Source organism: Pan paniscus, chromosome 7 (assembly GCF_029289425.2).
Source record: "Pan paniscus chromosome 7, NHGRI_mPanPan1-v2.0_pri, whole genome shotgun sequence".
NCBI lineage: Eukaryota > Metazoa > Chordata > Mammalia > Primates > Hominidae > Pan > Pan paniscus.
In genome coordinates this window covers 18,293,167-18,319,153 of record NC_073256.2, presented here as the reverse complement: position 1 = coordinate 18,319,153, position 25,987 = coordinate 18,293,167, and the positions used below count along the sequence as shown (strand labels likewise).

Sequence of the window (25,987 nt, the reverse complement as noted above, 5' to 3'; positions counted from 1 at the left end):
GTAGCCCACTGTTGTGTTAGCCAGCCAGCTAATTTGTGGGCTTTACCACATTTGATGGCTTAAATACTCACCCCATAGATGATGTCCAGCTACTAATGATTTAACAACTGCTTTGAACAACTCCTGAATATTTCGTAGTTTGCTCTATGAAGCTGGTACAAGCCGGCTCCAGGACGCCATTGAAAGTCTAATATTTCTGGAGGTAGATGGGCGAAATGTAATATTTACCTAGAATACTCTCCAATTTGTGCGAAGCAACTAATAACAATTTCAGAATTATTCAACTCCGGAGAGGCTTTCTTCATTAAGTTCTGTCCATGGTGAGGCTGTCTGGAAAAGCTCTCACGGGAAGCGAGTCCTCTTTCTTCAGCAGTAATAGAATCACATCACCCAGCAAACACTTCTGATGGGTGAATGTGAGTTTCATAGTGAAGTATTACACATTTTATTGTATTGGTGATAAAAACAGTATTGTTAGAAAAGTATCAACTATAACATCATAAAAATGGAAACATTTTAGAATTTTAGTGAATTTATCAGGACAGCTAAATTCAGGTAATAATTCTCCTTATTGCATTGGGTGCTATCATCACGCTGTAAATCGATTATAGAATTCTCGAGTTGTTCTATTCCTGTCCTTATCTGATATTTTAGTCAGAACAATGAAGTATTTTTCCATGTTACATTATAATGAGTTTACATATAACCTTAAACAACATGGCTGAGATGTTTCTATGCAGCAAATGACTCCGAATGATGACAGTCTAGATAGTGTGGTACCTGAATTCGGTGACATGTCATCATTGCTGAAACTGTCACCAATATTTTTACTTCACGTGTTGGCTATGTTGGCTATCATAAAAAGACTTAAATTTGGCCGGACATGGTGGCTCACGCCTGTAATCCCAGCACTTTGGGAGGCCAAGGTGGGAGGATTACCTGAGGTCAGGAGTTCAAGACCAGCCTGGCCAACATGGTGAAACTCCATCTCTACGAAAAATGCAAAAATTAGCAAGGTGTGGTTGTGCGCACCTGTAATCCCAGCTACTGAGGAGGCTGAGGTAGGAGAATCGCTTGAACCCGGGAGGCGGAGGTTACAGTGAGCTGACATAGCGCCACTGCACTCCAGCCTGGTTAACAGAGCGAAACTTTATCTCAAAAAAAAAAAATCCTTAAATGTATACATTTTCAGTGCAGATGAATGAAAACCTTTGATCTAGTTTAAGATCCTCACAAATTATTTTTACCTGTTAATTAAACATTATAGACATGATGCTGAAGGTACTGTAAGAGGACCAGGGATGTACTGTTGCCAGTGATTAGAATCATCAGCCTGGGTTCTTCACTGGGGCTGACCAGTGAGCAGATGGGGATAACACCACATTTGGAAGACATTATGTAATCATTCCAAGAGATTGCGTGTTGTATTGCTAGGTGTGCAGTACCTGAAGACTTATAACATCACCAGGGAGATCAGCCACCTAGCCAAAAATATCTACTAGCTGCAATGCACTGAGGACATCTCTATGTTGCACCATTTATAATGGCTTCCTGAGAAAATGAAAGAGACTCTAAGAAAGCCGGTCTTGTTTAGTATCCTTCAGACAAGAGCATGTCTTCATGAGGGATTGGGGAACAAGCTAACACAGCTTCCTGGGAGACAGAAGTGATTACGGAGAGATTGATTTGAGCCTCCTATCTGCCAAGAGAAGAGGATTGAGTGATGCTTTGAAAAACTAAAGAACACAGGGTGTTCCTAAGAGAAATGTGTGCTATTATAAGAAGATTATTTTTCTGTACTATAAAAAGAAGGCCTGGATTGGAATCTACTACCTCCTCTGTTTTCTTATTACAAGTACCTACTCTCACTTCTAATGGCCCCTTCTTATGTTCTGGCCTGAATTATTCTGTGGTTATAACCTTTGTGTGTTTATCTACCTTTTCATACTCCAGGATCTTCTCTCCAAATGTGCAACACAGTTTTCTTATTCTGTACTCTATTACGTAATTAAATGCTGTCTATCTCTCATGTGTTTGGTGAAGCTGCACTCTGCAGCTGACCTATTATGGTAACTAACACACAGACTATCAGGGCAGTAGACTTACATATCCAAGTGTCTGTATTTTGTGGACATGCTGGCATATTGCTGGTAGACTGTCTTAGATGATGGTGGCAGAGCAGTAAGTTTTATCTTGTTTTCTGGGGCATTGCATAGGATTAGTGTATTAATCAGGATTCTCCAGGACAGAACTAACAGGATAGGTGTATATATAAAGAGGATTTTATTAAGGAGTCGTGACTCACATGATCACAAGGTGAGATCCCACAACAGGCCTGTAATCCCAGCTATTCAGGAGGCTGAGACGGAAGAATGCTTGATCCTGGGAGGCAAAGGTTGCAGTGAGCACCACTCCACTCCAGCCTGGGTAACAAAGTAAGACTCCATCTCAAAAAAAAAATCTGTGGGCAAGTGACAAAGCCAGGACTTACCTATGGATTTCTTCACTCAGAAAATACTCCTCTTACAAAAACAAAATAATTTCCAAATAGGGGAAAACAAGGGGATTTATTAAAGTTGGAGGATTAGTATGTAACTATTTTTTTCCCAGAGTTTGCCAGAGTAAAGTCTAGGCATTGTAGCTGAATCCATAAAGGCATATAAAAAAAAAAAAAAAAAGTAATTCAATGCATTCACCCCAAGGAGGGCTAGACAATGACCATGAAAACACAGCTATCCATTTTAGAAGTGGAAAATTCTAAAACATCAAATGTATTTTTAAATGATCACTCAAGCATGCTAATGCCTTTCATAGGGACGGAGACTTCTTTCTATATTTTCGCTGTCTGTGGCTCTCTGTGGTTATACAATGGGCCCACGTGTTATATCTTCCTCCTTAAAAAGACCAAGTGCAGTGGCTCACGCCTGTAATCCCAGCACTATGGGAGGCCGAGGTGGGCGGATGAAGAGATCAACACCATCCTAGCCAACATGGTGAAACCCTGTCTCTACTAAAAAATAAAAAACCCAGGTGTGGTGGCATGCACCTGTAGTCCCAGCTACTTGGGAAGCTGAGGCAGGAGAATTGCTTGAACCCAGGAGGCAGCGGTTGCAGTGAGCCCAGATCAGGTCATCATGCCAGTGCACTCCAGCCTGGCAACAGAGCAAGACTCTGTCTTAAAAAAAAAAAAAAAAGAAAGAAAGAAAAAAATTAAAGTCAGTTCCTGGAGGAGAGGGTTCATTTCTCCTGCTGCTGTGGACTCACCCACCAGCCCACCAGCCCAGCCCTTCATGTGGTCATTCTTGCAATGCCTCTTACAGCATCCTTAGGTGTCATGGGCAGATTGCTCAGGATTACAAATACATAAATCAAATTCTGTGCACCAAAAGCCTGTCTATGGGGAGAGACACACGAGTAATCTTGAATTTCTGAGCTGAAGTCTGTATTAGGGGAGAGGCTGAGGCTGTGGGTATAGAACAAATAAGTTGCTAAACTCAGCACTGCGTCTTCAAGAATGCTTCCAGTCCGTCCCTGAAGATGAGAAAGCAGCATGGTTCTGCACGTGGACCCGCGAGGAGCGGTGGTAAATTAGGTGGAGAGATTCATCTGTGCCAGGATAGTAAGGAATTCTGCCAAGGACATGTTTCGTGCTATGAGGGTGGTTGGGGCCACAGTCCAGGCTGGATGAGAAATATGAGGAGGTCAAATCACAGAGCAAAAGTAACTCTCTAGGGCCACATAGAGGAGCCACGGTGATGGGGAATACCCAGGGAGCGGGGCCTGGAGAAATGAAACGTTGTAAACCCATGAGTTCTCACTGTGACTGTAAAACTGCAGGTGAAAAAATTTACCAAAAATCCTCATATGACAACCGTTTTTTTTTAATTTGACTTTCTAACAAAAATGCAAATTCTGTGATGATAAATTGCATATTACTTTTATTTTATTTTATTTTATTTTATTTATTTTATTTTATTTTTTAGAGATGGAGTCTCACTCTGTCACCCCGGCTAGAGGGCAATAGTGATCTCATCTCACCACAACCTCCGCCGCCCCGGTTCAAGGGATTCTCCTGCCTCTGCCTCCTGAGTAGCTGGGATCACAGACACCCGCTACCATGCCCAGCTAATCTTTTTTCATATTTTTAGTAGAGAGGGGTTTCACCATGTTGGCCGGGCTGATCTCAAATTCCTGACCTCAAGTGATCTACCTGCCTTGGCCTCCCAAAGTGCTGGGATTACAGCCGTGAGCACCGTGCCTGGCTGGCCACAGATTTTCAATAAAACTTCTCTTCTTTTGGAGGATAGGTACAGATCATTTCCAAATGTATAACATGCCAGTTAAGGAATTTTTTTTTTATACTTTAAGTTCTGGGATACATGTGCAGAACGTGCAGGTTTGTTACATAGGTATACACATGCCATTGTGGTTTGCTGTATCCATCAACCCATCATCTACATTAGGTATTTCTCCTAATGCTATTCCTTCCCTAGCCCCTCACCCCCCAACAGGCCCTGGTGTATGATATTCCCCTTCCTGTGCCCTTGTGTCCTCATTGTTCAACTCCCACTTATGACTGAGAACATGCAGTGTTTGGTTTTCTGTTCCTTTGTTAGTTTGCTGACAGTGATGGTTTCCAGCTTCATCCATATCCCTGCAAAGGACATGAACTCATCCTTTTTTATGGCTGCATAGTATTCCATGGTGTATAAGTGCCACGTCTTCTTTGTTCAGTCTATCATTGATGGGCATTTGGGTTCATTCCAAGTCTTTGCTATTGTGAATAGTGCTGCAATAAACATACGTGTGCATGTATCTCTGACGAAGGGCTAATATCCAGAACCTACAAGGATCTTAAACAAATTTACAAGAAAAAAACAACCCCATCAAAAAGTGGGGGAAGGATATGAACAGACACTTCTCAAAAGAAGACATTTATGCAGCTAATAAACATAGGCAAAAAAGCTCATCCTTACTGGTCATTAGAGAAATGCAAATCAAAAGCACAATGAGATACCATCTCACAGCAGTTAGAATGGCAGTCATTAAAAAGTAAGGAATTTTTTATCCTGCCTTTGTATCTTACATAATCTGAAATGTGATTTTTTATCCTATGTTATTCTTCTGCAAGAGAGTAACCAGCATTTTTTGAGGCATTATTTTGTGCCACGTAATGTGTTAAGCATGTGACAAATGTTGCTTCATTTAACCTCTTTAAAGACCTTCTAAGATTTTCTTTCCTAAGACCTCACTTTCAGAGACCCTCTAAGATGATATTGAGGGTGAGGGGACTGGGCTGAGTAACTTACCCCACGCCAGGCCAAATCAGCAACACAGCCTGCGCTCAAAAGACATTTGGACTTCAAGTACCCATGTGCTTTCTCTACTGTCCTTCCCCAAGCTCCAGCTGTGTTGCTCTTTCCTGTGACTGGGGAATGGGAAGACAGAGGCAGGCCATGTAGAGCGAGAAGCCTGGGCTGCAGGCAAGGGACGCAGTGCAGAAGGCAGGAGTCGGCCGCTTCTCTTCCTGACTCCCTGATGTCCAGCCCCACAGTACAGCACACCCTACTTGCCTCAGTGTTTTCACAAAAACAAATACACAGATATGTATTCTCTGTCAATTCATGTCCTTATGTTCAGGCTGGAATCATTTACTTTCTCTTAATGAATTCATTTTCTTTATCCTTACTGGTGTTTCACTGATGTAGAGGGGAGAAGTGGATACGCGACTTGTATACGTCAATTGGAGACATGCATTTGCAATTTTTTGACACACTTACCAAGTAAGAAACTGCACATGGGAGAGGGTGAAATGCCAGCAACTTAAGCGTTGCCCTCATCGCTTCACTGGGGCATGAGTTCCCCGTTACCATGGCCACGGAGTTGGGTCCAACCTGATAATTGCTTCCTGAACAGCTAGCCTCACACCTGGCTGGTGGGCTGACAGACCTGTGTTCCAGGACACAAGGCATCAGGCAGACCCCTTGGTTTATAGAACAAAATATCACTCTGATTATTCTGTTAACTAATAGGATGCAAATAGCCCTGCAGTTGAAGACGATTAAGCATCTATTGTTTTCTTTTTGTTAGGTTGATATCTTATAGCTTCTTCCCTTTCCCAAATTGGATCTGTTGTATCCACTAGATACAGCTTCTAACATAGAAACAGTTATATAAAATTGGAATTGAATAAAATTTAGAGGCCATCTTGGTAGAATAGCCTACCTTCTTCATTTTAAAGATGAGGAAGGTGAAATGAAAAATAGTTCAACGACTTGTGCAAGATTCCTTGCCTATAGAAGGCAGAATCACCAAAACATTGTCCTGAGAAAATTGTCTAAAATTTTATTTAATAGCAATAGATTATTTTTTCTTATGACAAAGTTGACTTGGCTAAAGAAACAGTGAATGTAAAATGATTTACTATAACTATGGGTGGGGGAAAGGCTTAAATATATTTTTCAGTCATTGACCATGCTTTAATCTCCTTCCATCTCTGTGTTTGTAAAGGGGTCCAGATAATATTGTTTCTCTAATTGCCCAGATTTCCGAAACCAATTACTTTCTTGACATAGAAACTTTTGAGATGATCTTATCTACTGAATACTTAGAGTAAATTCTCATAAGAATCCTACTGAGCACGCATTAATTTTGACCCCAGGTAAAGAGGAGGAAACTGGTACATGGACTGCTGATACAGTGTCTTGCCCAAGGTCAGATAGCTGGCAAGAGACAAAGCTGGGATTTACACTGAGATATTCTCGCTTAAGTCTGAGCTCAGAAATATTAAGCATAAGAGGACTTTAAGTTCTGAGACTTTTTAAAAATTTCTTTTGTGTGCAAGGGTCCATGGATCATTCCTCTCTCATGGCTGTAACTGGTCACTTTTGTCACCGTTTCCTAGTGTAGGAGAGTGACAGCTGATGTGTCTCTTTCCATAATGGGAAAAGCATAGGTGGTGGAGCATTACAAAGGCATTCTGTCCTCTGTTCGGTCTAAACAGAATGATAATTTTATTTGTTTTAAATTTTAAAATAAAATACTGATAACATAAAACTCGCAGAAAATTTTCCATAATAGATAAGCTGGAAATACACTAAAACCGACTAAAGGAGTGATTGAATAAATCAGTGAATTTAAAATTTTCTCAGACGTCGCTAAAATAAGTGTCTTAGTTCATTCATCTGAATCTTTTCATTCTTAGTCTTGACTATTTCTTTAAAAAATATTCTTTTCTTTCTTTTTTTAATTATGTTTAAGTTCTAGGGTACATGTGTACAACGTGCAGGTTTGTTACATATGTATACATGTGCCATGTTGATGTGCTGCACCCATTAACTCATCATTTACATTAGGTATATCTCCTAATGCTATCCCTCCCCCCTCACCCTACCCCACAACAGGCCCCAGTGTGTGATGCTTTCCTTCCTGTGTCCAAGTGTTCTCACCTGCCCTGGGGGAGGGGGTGCAGGTGAGCCAGGCTCTATGTCTTGCATCATCTGTCACAGACACCACTTAAGTGCCTCAAATTCCTACTACTTGCTATTTCTAGACATCCAAAGAGACAAGGAGGTGGGTCATTGTTCAATTCCCACCAATGAGTGAGAACATGCAGTGTTTGGTTTTTTTGTCTAGAAGAAAACCTAGGCAGTACCATTCAGGACATAGGCATGGGCAAGGACTTCATGTCTAAAACACCAAAAGCAATGGTGACAAAAGCCATAGTTGACAAATGGGATCTAGTTAAACTAAAGAGCTTCTGCACAGCAAAAGAAACTACCACCAGAGTGAAGAGGCAACCTACAGAATGGGAGAAAAGTTTTGCAACCTACTCATCTGACAAAGGACTAATATCCAGAATCTACAATGAACTCAAACAAATTTACAAGAAAAAAACAACCCCATCAAAAAGTGGGCGAAGGATATGAACAGACACTTCTCAAAAGAAGACATTTAAGCAGCCAAAAAAACACATGAAAAGATGCTCATCATCACTGGCCATCAGAGAAATGCAAATCAAAACCACAATGAGATACCATCTCACACCAGTTAGAATGGCGATCATTAAAAAGTCAGGAAGCAACAGGTGCTGGAGAGGATGTGGAGAAATAGGAACACTTTTACACAGTCCCACTGTTGGTGGGACTGTAAACTAGTTCAACCATTGTGGAAGACAGTGTGGCAATTCCTCAGGGATCTAGAACTAGAAATACCATTTGACCCAGCAATCCCATTACTGGGTATATACCCAAAGGATTATAAATCATGCTGCTATAAAGACACATGCACACGTATGTTTACTGCGGCACTATTCACAATAGCAAAGACTTGGAACCAACCCAAATGTCCAAAAATGATAGACTGGATTAAGAAAATGTGGCACATATACATCATGGAATACTATGAAGCCATAAAAAATGATGAGTTCATATCCTTTTCAGGGACATGGATGAAGCTAAAAAATATTCTTAGTAATGAGATGAGTAAAGGCAGAAGTTTTCCTTTTTACTTCTACAAAAAAAAATATTGTATATGTTACCTAATGTTACAAAATAGGTTTCATGATGATTCACAATTGAGTTTCCCTCTAAACCACTTAAATCCCACTTTTCTACTGTGTAAATTCTGTTTATTCAATTTCTATGATTTTTATAATAATAACAGTAATTATCATTTATAAAATTGTAACCATGACCCCAAGCTCTATGTTAGGCACTTGGTATATATTTTTGTTCAATTCTTACAACATCTTGTATGAAAATGTATGTTAGAAACTCTCTATGAAAGATAAGCAAAACTTCCTAAATTAGTTAAGTGTGAACATCAACACATTTATTAACTCCTGTTGCCAACATGTATTTTCAAATTATCCGACATCAAATAGTGCCATTACACCTTTATATTTATTTTAGTTTTATAGTGTTTTTAAAATTTAAGACCTTGAAAAGCATTTAAAAAATCCAGGTGTGGAGGAAGAAAATCGCTGCCAACCATGAGCAACCTTGTTGAATTATCTCGAAATCTCCTATACAATCAATCATTGCCTCCTTTCTTTTATCTTCATGACACCCCAAATTTGGAGTTTATTTATTCCAGAAACTTACTGAACATGCAGTTGTAAGTTTTCCTAAGAAAAATGTTAGCATGTTTTCTTGGGAGACATAAAGATATTTAGAGGCATGATTGAAGATGAATGAAAGACAAAGGAATGACTAAAAAGTAAAGTATCTGTGTAACTGCTGCTCCATAAAGCGTCATTGGAAGAGTGACTGGAAGTAATTTATTCCCCGTTTCTAGCCACAACCAGTGGTGAGAATGTGAGCGTTTTCCCATTTGGCACCTTCTCTCTACACATGTGTAAACATGTGTTTACTCCCCTACCTCCAGTATTCTTGTTAGCTTGCAAACTTTGGTAAGGCTCCTTGTCTCTCTGGATATCTAGAAATAGCAGGTAGTAGGAATTGGAGGCACTTAAGTGGAGTCTGTTACAGATGACACAAGACATAGAGCCTGGCTCACCTGCACCCCCTCCCCCAGGGCAGTCTCCCTGACAGCTCGTCCTGGGGCTGGGGGTGTTCAGAGTCCTTGAGTTTCAGCTGCCTCCGTGGCACTTCCTGTGATGGCCGCCCCACCTGTCACCTGGTCTCCAATGAGACACGTCCTTATGAGAACACAGCCCCAGGGATCAACCCCAGGAGGAACTTGGTTGCCCTTTCTTCATTTGTTAAATGATATTGTTTAATATGTAAGAATAAATATACATATGTGTATTTTTATCCACTCAACGCTCTTCCTTTCTGGTTTACATAACTTTTTGGAGATCATTCTTTTTAGTATATTTGTAAAGAACCTCCTTAAGTAACTGTTTTTTAAATTAATCTTATTATTTGAAATTCACCTTTCAGCCAAGTTGGTGATAAGGACTGTGTTGATACAATACCTGAGACATTTAAAAATCTGTAAATAGTTTCTCTTCCTTCTCACATAAAATAGCCTCTTTGCTGAGTAGACATATTAAGCAGAACATCGTTTTCCCTTCTATCCAGTGCTCATAGTGTTGTTGGTCCCGTACCTCTAGGGTTTTGTTATGCTACCAAAAAAAGACAAAACTAACTTTTATTTGTATTTCCTCAAATATAATCTGCTTGTTCTTCTGGGTTTGTGTACAGAATTCTTCTGGTGGTGTTAGTGTGAATTCTGTGAGGTGACGTATTCCTATTATTCTCATACAGCTTTATTTCATTTACGGGGGCCATAATGAAGCACTTTTATCTTCATTCTCAACTCTTTAATCAGTCGTGAAAGTGTATCTTCCATTATTTTTCTAATTATTGATTCTGTGCCCATAATTATTTCTCAACAAACTTCAATATCTTTTGCTTTCATCTAGAGATCTATAATTTTCTCTCATCTTCTTTTCATCTTTTGTTCCTTCAAAGTTTCAGCAGTCATTCCACACATCTTTGGTTGATTGATGTAAATGTTAATTCTGCATTTTATCACATCTAATAATGTTCTGGTTTATTCTATATCCATTATTGCATTGTGACTTTTAAATTCCCAGGCTCTCATTTTTTAATACTTACTCTACCCTCTTTCATACATCTGAGGGCAGATTTCAGTAAATTACTGAAATCTGCCTGTCATACTTTGGTTACTTTCTTTCAGCGGTTACAGAAATTCTCCTGAAATTCTCACTAGCTTATTCTCCCATCTTATGCAACAAAACTTTTTTTGTTTTTAACTGTTTCTCCATCACTGTTTTGTTTGCTTACTTTCCTTGGTGCACTGGTTAATCTTTGTTGTTGTGCTGTAAGTATTTTCTATCTCTGCCCATTTCACTGGCATTTTGAGGGGTTCTGCTTCAGAAATTTTCCTTGCCTCATTTGCCACTATCATTTTCACATGACTCTCAACTTGCTACTCACTTGAAATTTAATGAATCTCACCTTACTCCTCAAGCATCCACAATTTCTTCATCTAAGTAGTTAGTGAAAACCACACTTAAGAGAAGCAAAATACCACTACTGCAATAGAGAACGAAGTGTGCAGGTGATAAAGTTTGTCGGGAATTCAAAAGATAAGAGGTCATTTTAGATAAAATTGGAGTTAGAAATTGCAGAGTCAGAGAGAAGACAGATGAGTTTTTCTTGGTTATAAAGACTCGTGAGATTTGAAATAACAGAATACTTCAAATGGTGGCAGAATGTGCCTGGGTCTGGCAGATATGACAAGGTTTTTATGAAGGGTTGCCATGAGGATAATAATGAACACAACTGCCATTGATCAAGTGTCTGCTGGATGCCAAGAAGAAGTACACACCTTGCCTGCACTGCATTGTTGAATCCTAGAAATGCCCCAGGGAAGTCGGTATCATTCTCATTTTACGGATAAGACAGAAGAAAGGTTAAACAATTCTTTCAAGACTCTCATTGAGTAAGCAGCAAAGCCCAGACTCTCTCTTTTGTCAGTGTGATTGTACTTGTTCATTTAAAAAAATGTTTTTTTTAAAAAATTGTTAAGTAATACATAATAATTGTACCTGTTTATGGGGTACATGCAATGTTTCAATACTGCTATACAATGTGTCATTGATCAAATCATGGGAATTAACATATTCATCACTTCAAACATTCATCATTTCTTTGTGTTGGAGACATTTAAATTCCTGTTTTCTTGCTATTTTGCAATACACAGCAAATTGTTGTTCATGATAGTCACCCTGCAGTGCTGTCGAACATTGGAACTGATTCCACCTATCTAGCTGGACTTTCATACCCCAAAACCAACCACTTCTTGTCCACGCCCCGACCCCCGCCTCCATATTCTCACTCATATGTGGAAGCTTAAAAAGTTGATCTCATCCAAGTGGAGAGGTGAACAGCGGCTACCAGGCGCTAGGAAGAGTGTGGGGGGCGGGGGGGCAAGGGGGGATGGGGGGAGATGGAGGGCAAGGAAAGAGGGGGGCTGCTTTTTAGGCCATTTTCAAACCACAGGTGGGCTGAGACAGGGAAAACTAAGCCAGGTCTTCTCAGGAATCCTTTCCAGTGGATGGGGGACATCCAGCTTCTTTAGCTGTCTTGAGCTGAGACTAATTCTCTCTGTAGCAGGGCAGCACAAAGAGAATTACTGTAATTGATGTAGCATTTAAAGATGAGAAAAGGGACTTGGCAGGGCCCTGAGGGCGGGGATGTCAGTAATACTTAAAGTTCCAGAGAACCATCTGGGAGATTTTAGCATGAAATACCAAGTTCCTTGGCTTCCTGCCAGCTGATGCCGTGGTCCCAAGACTGCTGTGTTTTAGAGGAATTGTGCTTTTCACTGCCTGTGCAAACTTTATTTCCCACCCTGAATCACTAGCAGCTTTGACTTTTTGTAGCACAGGCTAATAGTCATATAGTTACATTTGAAATAATGTGTGAATCCTCTTCTTCATAGCAGTGCATTGAATTGTAGTTTCTAAGAGACTCCTAGTGTTTATATGTGGGGCTAAACATCTCAAATAAAGCAAGGATATCCCAGAATTAATGACATATTTTTCTAACTCCCTTTCTTTGTGTGTGTGTGTGTGTGTGCGTTCAAAGTACTTTTTTCTAGGTTGGAATCCAGTCTTTGTAATTTCACACTGTATACTGTGGGCTATTGGTATGTGTTGCATACAGATATAAAAGCTTATATGTGTAATTTTTGTTATTTATTATGTTTTATTTTTAGAGCAGTTTGCACAGCAAAATTGATCAGAAGACATGGTTTCCCTATACCTCCTGCCCCCACACATGCACAACCTCCCCACTGTAAGCATCCCCGCCAGATGCTTACAGCATGGTGTGTTTGTTACAATTGATGAACATGCATTCATGCTGAATTACCAAAGTCCATAGTGCACGTTAGGGCTCACTCCTGTTGCTATTTATTCTATGGATTTGGGCAACAGTATAAAGTCAGTGTCCACCATTATAACATCACACAGAGAGTTTCACTGTTCTAAAAGTCCTCTGAGCTCCTGCTCTTCATCCCTCCCTCTTCTAACCCCTAACAATCACTAATCTTTTTACTCTCTTCATAGTTCTGCCTTCTCCAAAATGTCATGCAGTTGAAATCTTACAACACGTCGCCTTCTAAAATTGGCTTGTTTCACTTGGTAAAATATATTTAGTTTTCCCCCATGTCTTCTCATGGCTTGACAGCTCATTTCCTTTTAGCCCTGAATAATATTCCACTGTCTGGATGTAGCACAGTTTATCCATTCACCTGCTGAAGGACATCTTGGTTGCTTCCTAATTTTGGCGATTATGAATAAAGTTGCTATAAACGTACATGTGCAGGTGTTTGTTGTGTGGACATACTTTTTTTTTTTTTTTTTTTTTGAGATGGAGTCTCACTCTGTCCCCCAGGCTGGAGTGCAGTGGCGCGATCTCGGCTCACTGCAAGCTCCTCCTGGGTTCACGCCATTCTCCTGCCTCAGCCTCCCGAGTAGCTGGGACTACAGGCGCCCACCACCATGTCCAGCTAATTTTTTTATATTTTTAGTAGAGACGGGTTTCACCATGTTAGACAGGATGGTTTCGATCTCCTGACCTCCTGATCCGACAGCCTCAGCCTTCCAAAGTGCTGGGATTTGTGTGGACATACGTTTTTAGCTGTTGGTGTTAAATTCCAAGATATATGATTATTTCATTATTTGATAAGAATATAGTTGGTTATGTAAGAAGCTTCCAAAGTATCTTCCAAAGTGACTGTACCATTTTGTATTCTCATCAGCAATGATTGTTGTATGTGTTCTTCTGTAGGAAATTTAAACGTATATTTATCCAGTCCCTATGGTAGATATATTTGTCTCCTTATCATTAATTAAATTTTTAGTTGTTTTATGATTGGCCCTTACAACCTCAGGTGAAAACAAGTAAAATTATTTGATAATATTTATTTTCTAAGAAAGTGTGAATTTTCTTTTAAAATGTGTAATCGTTCTTCTTGCAACAGTGTTAATAATTTCCAAACATAAACTTGTTATCATGTTTTTTATGAGGAAATTCACAGTTTGAAAGGCCTTTCTTCTGATACATAATTTGAAGTGGAATGAATCAGATGCATTATAGCGTCAGTTTTCCAGTGTTCCTTCCTGTGTGTTCTAAGTTGTCATTTCTAACCCATTAATTTCAAACCTACAGTTATTAATTAAAGCATTTATAAATTATCTTATTCCAAGATGTAGGGTCTTTGTACTGATTTATATTGTGCTGTCAGTTCTAAATCTTGGAAAATTATAAAATCTTTCTCCTATTCATTTGCCTGCTATCACAGTTTCTGACACAAACATGTTATTCAGAAAAACAAACGTAGTTTACTGAAGAACATCAAAAGGAAAAATTAAAAAATAGTGCTATCAAGGAAGAAACCCAATGATGCATACATTTTTCTTGGGGGGTGTGTGTATGTGTGTGCATGTGTGTCTCTGCATGTGTGTGTGAGCTTGTGTGTGTGAGCATGTGTGTGAGCATGTGTGTGTGAGCTTGTGTGTATGCACATGCACAGAGGCAAAGATCATAGAGATCAGTTGATATATTTGGATTCTTTTGGTTTAACTGAATCAGGAGAAGTGGTCTCTATTTGAATGGACCCTTATCAAATGAATTTTTTTCAGTAAATTGAAACTATATAGTATATTTTATTTTTTATTTTTGGGAAATATTTTTATTTTGTTTATAAATTAATATTTTGTCAAGGAAAATACATATTATTTGAATCAAAGTAGCAACAATATTTCTTTCCTGCAAAATCATTTATATATTTATTGAATCATTCTTATCCTCTTGCAATGTTCTCCATTAAAAGAAAAAAATCCTCTCTGACACATTCTTACTTCTCTTCGTCCATGTTAGTTAAGATATCTGAGAGATCTCCAGAACCACTTATTCCGCTTCCTCACATCCCATTCTGCCAATCCACTTTAGTGCTTCTTCCATGCCTACAACTCTGCTGTTCTTTCTTGCCATGGTTATCCATGTCCTCCATCCAGTCAAGCCCACACGTCTCATCTTAGAGCTCATCTGATTCACATTCTTAGTAGCATTCAACACATGTGATCACTCCCTCCTTCTTAAGATCTTTAGTTTTATGGATTTTTCACAAAACACCATATTCTTGGTGTTCTCCCTACCACAGATTCTTCTTTGTCATTTCTTCCTCAATTCCTTTGCCTCTAAATATGAAAGAGACTGCAGCTCATCCTCATTCCTCTTCTTTTCATGTGCCTTCCTTTGATACTCTGACAGAGTCTTAGTATTTTAGTTGGCATCTGTGGTTAGGGACCCCCATTTCTGTGTGTCTGGTCCTGAACCTCTCCCAAGCTCCATACTGTTTTTTCTAAATGCTCACTGGCCACAGTGGCTTGACGTACCATCTAGAAATGTCTAAAAGTCATGCAAAGCTTAGCAGACATCGAGATGTCTAGCTAGAGTGCCCAGCACTTTCCTCCTTCACAAAGAGGAACCAAAATGACAAGTAGGTAAGCACATGTCAAGTACAGTGTCTAGGGGAGAACACTGTACTGAAGCAACAGAGTAAAGAAGACCCTCTAAGGCATGGAAACTCAAGATGGCAGCATAAAGATGAACGTGAAGTGCGCAGGTAGGATCTGTTCAGTGCCAAAAAAGGACTCCCCATTGTAGGGAGAAGGTAAGTGGGAGATCCCCAGCAGGTCACACTCCCACCCCAGATGCCTGTATTCAGGGCTTCAGAAAAGCCCCACAGTCCTCATAGGCCCTGAGCCAAGGGTAAGGAGCTGCGTGCAGCCCACATGACTGTTTTGCTCCTGGGAGAGAACTCACACCGGGTTCCTCTCTTGTTCCCTGGGCCTCAGGCTGCTGCAGCATGGTGCCATTTTCAGGACAGAAGAACTATCAGAGTACATCCTGCCCACAGGGCCAGTAGCATCTCCATATCTTGAGAACCCAGCCATCATCCCACCACAGCCAAGGAGAAGGATGCAGGGCCATGACCCCAGCTGCACTCAGTGACACAAACCTGAACCCAGCACTCAAGACCATGAAGTACCCTACACCACAAGTGGTTGAGCAGAGTGGGGAGGCCACTCTCAAGACAGGGGGAGCCAAAGTGTGTGCTCCCAAGGCCCTGAGAGCTGAATTCTTGAGGCCCCCTACCAACAAGCATCCTGGCTGTATGCCTCTTGCAGGAGACCAAGGACTGGCCTTTTGGGTACTGCTGCCACCAGTGAACACTCCCCACCCCCTAAGCAGTGGAGTTGCTGAATGCCCACACATACTCCCCAGGGACCCAAGGACCAGCCCACCTGAGGCCAACCACTGCCAGAAAACTCATTCCACTGAGAAGCAGAGATGCCTCATGTGACCTTCTATATCCCCAAAACAAGGCCACCCCAAAGTCTCCATCTGCATTAGAGCTGAACCAACACTTCCACAAACACCTGCAGCCAAGGCTACTCAGCTACAAACATGCAGACATTGATTACAACCAAATAAATATCATGAAGACTACACTGCTGTACTAATGCAGAATACAAACCAAAGCACCCTACCCAACTGACACTATGAGACACATCTACAGGAACAAGTTTTTTCCTACTAAAACTACCTTCTAATATTAGGAGAAATTGTTTTGTCAGATGTATAGATACTAATGTAGGAACACAAGAAATGTCTAAAAAGCAAGAAACATGACACCCCGAAGGGAACAAAATCATTTTCTAATTCCAAATCCCAAAGAAAAGGACAGCTACAAAATGCCTACATGATTTTTAAAATAATGATCTTAAAGATACGCCGTGAGAATCAATAGAATAAAAACAGACAATTCAAAAAATTAGGAAAACAATTCATGATCTGAATGAGAAATTCAACAGAGATATTACACAAAAAGAACTAAGCAGAAGTCTTGAAACTGAATAATAAAATGAATACAATTTAAAAAATAAAATCAAGAGCTTCAACAACAGACTAGATCAAGATGAAAAAAGAATTTCTGAACCTGGAGACAGGATTTTTGGAATAAGCCGGTCAGACAAAAAAGAATAAATAAGAATAAAGAATGCCTACAAAATGTGTGGAACAAAATGCAGTGGACAAATATTCCCATTATGGGAGTTCTAGAAGGAGAAGAGATCAGAAAGGTGCAGGGTATCTATATAATAAAATAACAGCTGAAAACCTCTCAAATTTTTGGAGAAATATGTACATTCAGATCCAGGAAGCTCAAAGATCACCAAATATATCTAATGCCAAAGATGCTCTCCAAAGAGCATTATAATCAAACTATCAAAAGTCAAAGACAATTCTTCCTTCTCTCCTGGTGATTTTGTAATTTTCCCAAGAAAAAGAAAAAATAAAAAATTATTTGAGGGGATGGATATCATAATTCTCCTGATTTGATCGTTAAACTTTGTATACATGTATCAAAGTACCACATATACCCCCAAAATATCCACACCGTGATATAGCAATATAAATACATAATAAAAAACTTCAAAGACAAAGATAAGTCTAAAAATAGCAAGAGAAAACAGTCAAGTCAAATATAAGCAAGAAGCTCCCAGACTAACATTAGATTTCTCAGCAGAACCCTTATGGGCTATGGGAGAACAGGGTGATATAATGAAAATGCTGAAAGAAAAAAGAAGAAGAAATGCCAGCCAAGAATACTATACCCAGCAAAGCTATACATTAGATTTGAAAGAATAAAATTATTCCCGGATGAGGAAAAGCTAATAAAAATCTATCACTACTGGAATGGTCCTACAAGAAATGCTTATGGGAGCCCTTCATCTGAAAGTGAAAGGGTGATAACCACCATCGTGAAGACACACAAAAGAGTAATATTCACTGGTAGAGCAGACAAATAAATGAGAAAGAAATAAAACCATATCACTACAGAAAACCACCAAACCACAAAAATAACCGAGAAGAGAAAGAGAATGGAATAGCGGATGTGCAAAACAACCAGAACAGAAATAACCAAGTGAGAATATAATTTAAAAAGCAATATCTAAGTATATACTGCCTATAAGAAACTCACTGCACCTGTAAAGGCATAGACTAAACTGAAGACATTACAAGAGATAGTCCATGCAAACAGAAACCAAAAACTAGCAGGAATAGCCATACTTTTATCAGATAACATGGACTTTAAGTGAAAAAATGTGAAATGGCTGGGTATATTGACCCTGTAATCCCAGATACCTAGAAGGGTGAGACATGAGAATTGCTTAAACCCAGGAGACAGGTTGCAGTGAACTGAGATTGCACCACTGCACTCCAGCCTGGGTGACAGAGCAAGACTGTGTCTAAATTAATTAATTAATTAATTAAATGGAAAGTGAAACAAATGTAAAATGAGACAAAGACAAAAATAATGTATAACAATTGTAAACATATATGCACCCAACACCAGAGACCCCAGATATATAAAGCAAACATTATTGAAGGGAGAGATAGACCCCAGTATAATAATAGATGTGGACTTTAACATCCTACTACTCTCAGCATTGAACAGATTATCTAGACAGAAAATTAATAAAGAAGTGTTAAACTTAAACTATATTGTAGACCAAATGGACCTAACAGACATTTACAGAACATTTCATCCAACAGCTGCATAATACACGTTTTTCTCATCAGTACATGGTATGAACATTCTCCAGGACTGATCGTATGTTATCCCACAAAACAAGGGTCAACAAATTTTTTAAAAATCAAAATTATATCAAGTATATTTTTTGACTGTAACAGATAAAATTAGAAATAAATAACAAGAGAAACTTTCGAAATTGTACAAATACATGGAAATTAAACATGTTCCTGAGTGTCCAATGGGTCTATGAAGAAATAGACCAATGGGTCTATAAAGAAAGTAAGAAGAAAATTTAAACATAATTTTTTTTTTGAGACGCAGTGTCACTCTGTTGCCTATGTTGGAGTGCAGTGGCGGTGGTGATCTCAGGTCACTGCAACCTCCACCTCCCAGGTTCAAATGATTCTCCTGCCTCAGCTTCCCGAGTAGCTGGGGCTATAGGCACATGCCACCATGCCCGGCTAATTTTTGTATTTTTAGTAGAGACAGGGTTTCACTCTGTTTGCCAAGCTGGTCTCGAATTCCTGACCTCATGACCCACCCGCCTCGGCCTCACAAAGTGCTGGGAAATGAAAATAGAAATACAACATACCAAAACCTATGAGATATAGTAAAAGCAGTGCTAAGAGGGTAGTTTATAGCATTAAACACCTATATCAAAAAAGTAGAAAGATTTCAAATAAACACTCCTAGCTCTGTGGCCTGGAGGAGTTGATGTTCAGTGAGTTCTTGTAGGTTAAGGCCAGTGCTTCCCTCCATGAGCAAGCCACGTGGTGTCTGCCCTCAATCCTTACAGGGAGCTCTGCGGGGCAGGCAGAACAGCAAACCAACCAAAAGTGTCAACACAGGGAATGTTATGAAGGGGATAGGCAGGATTTTGGCAAAGAGACTGGCTTTCTTGGACAGAGTGGGCAGTGGAGCCATAGCTGAGGGAGGAACATTAAGCAGGGAGTTCAGAAAAGTGGCAGGAATAGAAAACCAAACACCGCATGTTCTCACTTACAAAGGGGAGCTGAACAATGAGAACACATGAACACAGGGAGAGGAACAACACACATCGGAGCCTATTTGGGGAACATTGGTTGGGGAAAGCTTCAGGGAAAAGAGCTAATGCATGCTGGGCTTAATACCTAGGTGATGGGTTGACAGGTGCAGCAAACCACCATGGCATGTGTTTACCTATGTCCCAAACCTGCACATCCTGCACATGTACCCCAGAACTTAAAAAAAAATAAGATAATTATATATAAAAAAAGAAATATGGAGCATCCAGCTCCAGGACAGCCGAGGGAGTCCATGCAAGACATAAGGAGGGTGCATATGTTGTAGGAACTAAAACCATTTTGGCTCAATGTCATTAAAGTTGCTCACAACTTGAAATGTATTATCCTTTTGTCTTCACTTTTCATTGGCATCTCTGGTTCTTTTACTCTGAAAGGATGGTATATTTGGTTAAAATATACATACTTCTATTTTACAGCTGCGTATATTCATAAAATGCCATGTGACAAACTAAAAGCTGTCTATGCAAGACCAAGGCTGCATTTTCTGTTTTTACTGAGCATCAACAGCATGGAGTAAAGATTTGTATTTGACAACAGGACCTGCTGATTTTTGAGATGAAACACTGACAAAGACTTTCTCTGTCTACCTTTGCCTTGGCTTGAAATAATTACAGAATGGCCCTTTTTCCACCCCTATTGAGAGCCCATTCATATAGTGTGACCCCTATCTGTACACACTGCAAATCAGCCAAACATGACACCCAAACCTTAATGAATTATCATCGCTTCCCACCACAACTTTAAACAAGTAAGGACTGAGTTAACATGTCAGAAAGGAAACCAGCAGGTCTCAGTGATGATTCTTTCAGTTTTAAAATAGTCTGATTATCAGATAATGGTCACTTATAAATTGATTCATGAGGAACAAAAAGTAGAAATAAAAATATCAGGTGCTACGTTTAACATGCAGTATTTATACTGGTTTGCAACAGCTATCAACCTCGACACCTATTTCAAATCAGATTGCTAAAATAATGTATTCATACAAATACTTCAATTTGAAATAGTAGGTTTTTTAAAACAAATTATAATGGCTTTATTAATAATTTTAGTAAGAATTTCAAGTAGCAAATGTAATGTATTCCTTACTGGCATTGCTTGGAAAAGCACCTGTTTAGAGCCTGTTGGAATGGTGGACATCGACTTGGGTATTAGTGGGAAGTCTGTCCTCTCTACGCTACCACTTACTCTTTTCTTTCAAGCTTAACAATTAGGCATTTGATACTTTTCTACGCTATTTCAAAATTTGTTTCATTCTAAAACACAGCTTATTAAAATGTACTTCCAGTATTATGGTTTCTGTTCCTCCTGTCCCTTCTCTCTTCCGCCTTCCTTTCTCACACCCTCTGCGTCTCTCTTGTTACATCTCTCTCTCTCTCATTTATATATTCAAGTATCTGTGTATCATCTGCCATTTTTCCATCCACCCATCCATCCATCCAGTCTGTCATCTATCTACTATCTATCATCTATCTATCTATCATCTATCTATCTATCTATCTATCTATCTATCTATCTATCTATCTATCATCTAATCTGTCTGTATCTGCTAATCTTCTACCATCCCTCTAATCTATCGTCTATCTATCATTCCTCTAATTATCATCATGTATTTATCTTCTTTCCTTTTTCTCCTTACTACCCAGGGTTCTAGCCTACCTTTTTCTTCCTCATAGTATTGGCCACCAAAGGAAGCATTTCTTCTTTCAGGAGAAAAAGATCTTGTGCTCTACAGAAATAAGTTAATAGATTATAATATACTGTCATATCAAACATAAACCATTGTTGTACAGATGTCTTGGTGCTGGTCATCATGACAAAGTATTCTTTGTAAAAAACAAACAAAGAACTTAGAGGCTTTGCAAGACTAAATATAGAGGAGAGCTTTGTATCCTCATAAAGTCTTTTGGGGTGCTAATACGGATAATTACATGAAGTATTCATATAGAACTTTAAAAATATTTATTGCAGGGCATTCTGGGTATGGTAAGAATATATGTCATTAACTATAACCAACAATTCTTTTGCTTATATTGGTTTAGTTATTGGTTAATCCAAACACTCAAACACTGAGAATGTTAAAGTAAACATTTAGTAGATATTTGACTTAAAGTGTTGCAGAGGTTAAATTTCATTTTTAGAGGTGAAAATACATAAGTTGGGAGTAATAGCAATTCTGAATTTCATAAAGTTCTATAATGCCAGGCTATCAAATATATTTAATTATCCATGTAACTACTTAAAGCAGCTCTGGGATCATTTGACATTGGTATTAAGGAGCAAAATTTAACAGTATAACTAGATATTTGCAATACCTATTAAAAGTCATGGGAAGTACCTATTGTTCTAAGTCACTGTTTTGTACCTTGTATTTAGGTCATCAAGCTTGCCTTTGAAGAGTTTGAGCTGGAGCGAGGCTATGACACCCTGACGGTTGGTGATGCTGGGAAGGTGGGAGACACCAGATCGGTCTTGTACGTGTGAGTATGTCCTTGAGCTTCTTCTTCTCATGCATGCAGTGCGGGGCACGGTGGATGGAGATGAGATTCTGCTACAGGCTTGCAATTCGGCCTCAGGTGTTTGCTTAGTGCCATCTGTGGCTAATCTAGTGGCCTGCAATCTCATTTTGTATGAGAACACAATATGAGTATAATTTAGGATTATGTTTTATCTGTTTCGACTGTTTTTCTTCAATTATTAAAAACATATTTTTATGGCAAAAAATTAGTATACTCATGAGGTAGGAAAAAATAATAAATTTTTCAAATCAACCCCCCCCGCCCCCCCTTTTTTTTTTTTGAGACAGATTCTCACTCTATCACCCAGGCTGGAGTGCAGTGGTCAGATATCGGCTCACTGCAACCTCCGCCTCCCGGGTTCAAGCAATTCACCTGCCTCACCCTCCTGAGTAGCTGGGATTACAGGTGTGTGCCATCATGCCAGGCTAATTTTTGTATTATTATTAGAGACAGGGGTTCACTATGTTGGCCAGGTTGGTCTGGAACTCCTGACCTCTGGTGATTTGCCCACTTCAGCCTCCCAAAGTGCTGGGATTACAGGTGTGAGCCACCACGCCCAGCCAACACCTCTTTTTTAACCTCTCTCCTCTGCTTCCCTGTGATGTTATATTGTCAGGGTTTTTAAAGAGGTACAGATGCTTTCTAGTCTGGGAAATACAGGTCTTTTTTGGAATAATGCCATACACCTTTCCAGACTTTCTGTAAAACTGCATAATAAAGTAACAGACATCGTGGGGAAAAGTGTTGGGGGTGACTCAGTGTACCTTTGAAGAACTCTGATTCCAGAGTCTTAGCAAACATGGTGACAGCCTTGCTGTGAATATTTGCAGACTGATCCCACTTGTCAGTTTTCACCAGTATCACAGACTGTTCTGCAGCCTTATGACCTGGGCATCTGCTTCAGCTACTTCCAGAGAGAGGGCCTCAAAGACAGTTTTTGTCCATTTTATCAGACCTGGTTTATGAAAATTAGGAAAATGATTTGAGGGTGTACTTCCTCTCTGTTTTTAAGAGAAAGGAAATACCTGCTCTTATCTGCCTTTGCAACTCCACAGATAGCTTCTCTTCATGATGTAGATCTTGAAACCGCTAAACCAGAAGCGTCTTTCATTAATGGAAAGTGTTCTGCAGGTGTTCACCTTGCTTTCTTTGTCTACTTATATACTACTGAGGATGCCTCTTTGTGGGAAAGAGAGTTTCTGGGGTGCCAGATGAGCTGGTCTGCCCTGTGTGAGACACCCATGGGGAGCCATGGGCGGCCTCTGAGGAGAAAAGTCTCCTTATTTCCTTCATGTCTTTATGCTCTGAGAGCATAAGAGCTCAGCGGCATGCCACAGGTTGCTTGGGGAAATAACACTCCACTGAAGCAATGGAGAATAATCAAACATCTTGGCTTCTCCTGAAACCCACGCCCACCCATTTCAGTCCCAATAGGTTAAAGATCTTAAGTAGTTCAGACACACGCCTTTGCCTGAGGAAATTCACATACACCTTATTGAATGACTCACAAGTTCTCATTCACTGATTAATCCTTTTCCTCATCCCTTCCTACCCCTCCCATTTGCCCTAAGAACAAAGAGCTTGTAAACCAATAAATTGGGTGGAGGCCGGGAGCTCTGGGCTGTGAGCAAGCCTCCGGACCCTCAGGTCCCCTGGACCCGCCTTTTAAACTCTTATTCTGTCTCTTTCTAATTCCTTTGTCTCCGCTGGACTCAGGGTACCCGCCGGGTGGTGTGGGGCTGGTTTCCCCAACACTGTTCATTTGTGAGGAATCTTGCCCCGGGTAGCATCCCATATTTCTATGCTAGAAAAAAGTTGCAGTCTGTTATACTCACCTTATCCCCTTATTTATTGATTACTTATGAGATAATTCACACATTGAAAAAGCACTAGCCAACTGTTCTGTATATTCCCTTAAAAATCAATGAACCCAGAATAGGACTCCACCAGGAACACGCGGGCTTCATTCGTCGTATCTTGGACATTTTGCACGAGAACACCTCCCTCTAGCTTATCTTCCTGCTGGCCCATTCCAACTATTACTAATAAGCATAATTGAAATCATGTTGCTGGACCACAATTTATTATAATAATGATGAGAATAACACTAGTAATGTCTTAGCTAACTTTTATGTATCTTTTACGCACCATGCACTGTGTTAAATGCATAATACATTTTACCTTATTCGATCTTTACTAAAATCCTGGGAATTTGGGGCTGATAATATCATTGTTTTATCAATCATGAAGCTGAAGTTTTGATAGGTTAAAGGATTTACCCCAATTCACAAACCTAGTGTATATTGAGGCAGGGATTCCAACTCAGCGTTGTGATACTGCTCCCGGATCTTGAGTCTTTATCGCCTGTGGACCTACCATGCTTTTTACCTGGTTCCCTTTGACAGTCTTTCGCATCTGACACTCACACTCGCACCCCATTCTTTCACTTCTATAAGCAGCTGTGAAGTGAATGTCTTTGTATGTAAACGTTGGCATACTTTTTTGGTATACCTTCAGGAACATTTCCATTGAGGAATTTTGGGATGAAGAGGCATCTTCATTTACATTGTTACATTTCTCCAATTATCCCCCCTGAAAATTTATATAAACCACAGTGGAACATGAAGGATCCTATTTTTCCGCACCCTTGCCAAATAATGACTCTTTTTTGTTGACAAATTACTAGGTAAAAAAAAAAAATAGTTTTCTTTTAATTTTTAAAAACAGAGTCCTACATCTGAGGGCCCAGATATCTATATTTTGGGCAAGCTTCTAAGGCGATCATTGCACACACTGCCTGCCTTTGACCTGGGACAGTGTTGGGAACAGCACTACAGTGGATAGAAAGGGGCCTGTAAGTCAAAGATGGAGTTTCTGGCTCCAGCTATTTGCTATCCCCATGACCCTGAGGGAAGTCATTTTCCTTCTCTCTACCTCTCTTTTCCTGGCTATAAAATATGTATAATAAACTTTTCCAGCCTGTGGGAAAGAGAAAAATGAAATAATGCATGCAAACACTCCGGAGAGCTGAAAAATGTAACCCACACATATTATTAGTACCAAAACACCTAATTTAAGAGAGGATGTCACTAAAATAAATGAGAAAAATTGTTAAATAACTGCAAAATTTAAAATATAAATGCAGGCAGGTAATCCCTTATGAAATCCCTTAGGTTATTATTAAAGATCTAAAATCATACACTCATTTTTTAATGCTATTTGTTGTTAAGAAAGCAATTGCAAACTATGTATTATATTTACAGAAGTGTTATTAGAGCCTTCTCTCAATAGCTTGAATCTGTAAATGAAAAACTTAACAGCCGACTGAATCAAACTGAGATGCCCTTTGGGAAACATAATGCATCCGGGATCAGCTGGGCATTTAATCAGCTGCAGAAGAGGAAAGAAAAGCCACTGATATATGTCCTTAGTGTACCAGATCACAGAAAAATAACAGAACACAGAGAATCACAGCTGGTCTCTTTGAATAAACAGGTAATTTCAGGCGATACATCGACAAATACTTTTGAGTACTTATATGCAAACATTCTTCCCAGCATAGAGTCTATCATCTAATTGGAGAAATGACAGATAGACTGGAATAGTTTAAATACTAGTCAGTATACGAAGTCAGAGGATCACATGACACACATTTTAAATAAAGCAGCAGTTTAAAACCTCTTCATGGCAGACTGGCATTCACTACTTTAAACTCAATATTTTGTGGGTTTCCATTTTGTGGGAAATACGGAATTCTAGTTAAATCTCGATTTTAAGAGAAATTTGGAAAATGAAATA

The 25,987-nt window shown here is 39.5% G+C and overlaps 1 protein-coding gene across 2 annotated transcripts in view; it reads left to right on the top strand.

Moving 5' to 3' along the window:
- Positions 1-25,987, top strand: part of CSMD1 (CUB and Sushi multiple domains 1) — a 2,070,470-nt gene that overhangs the window by 1,484,663 nt on the left and 559,820 nt on the right. For both annotated transcript variants that reach the window (XM_034966977.3, XM_034966976.3), the window contains exon 11: positions 22,047-22,150. In XM_034966977.3, the coding sequence (XP_034822868.1) occupies positions 22,047-22,150 (104 nt within the window). The remainder of the gene's footprint in view (positions 1-22,046; positions 22,151-25,987) is intronic.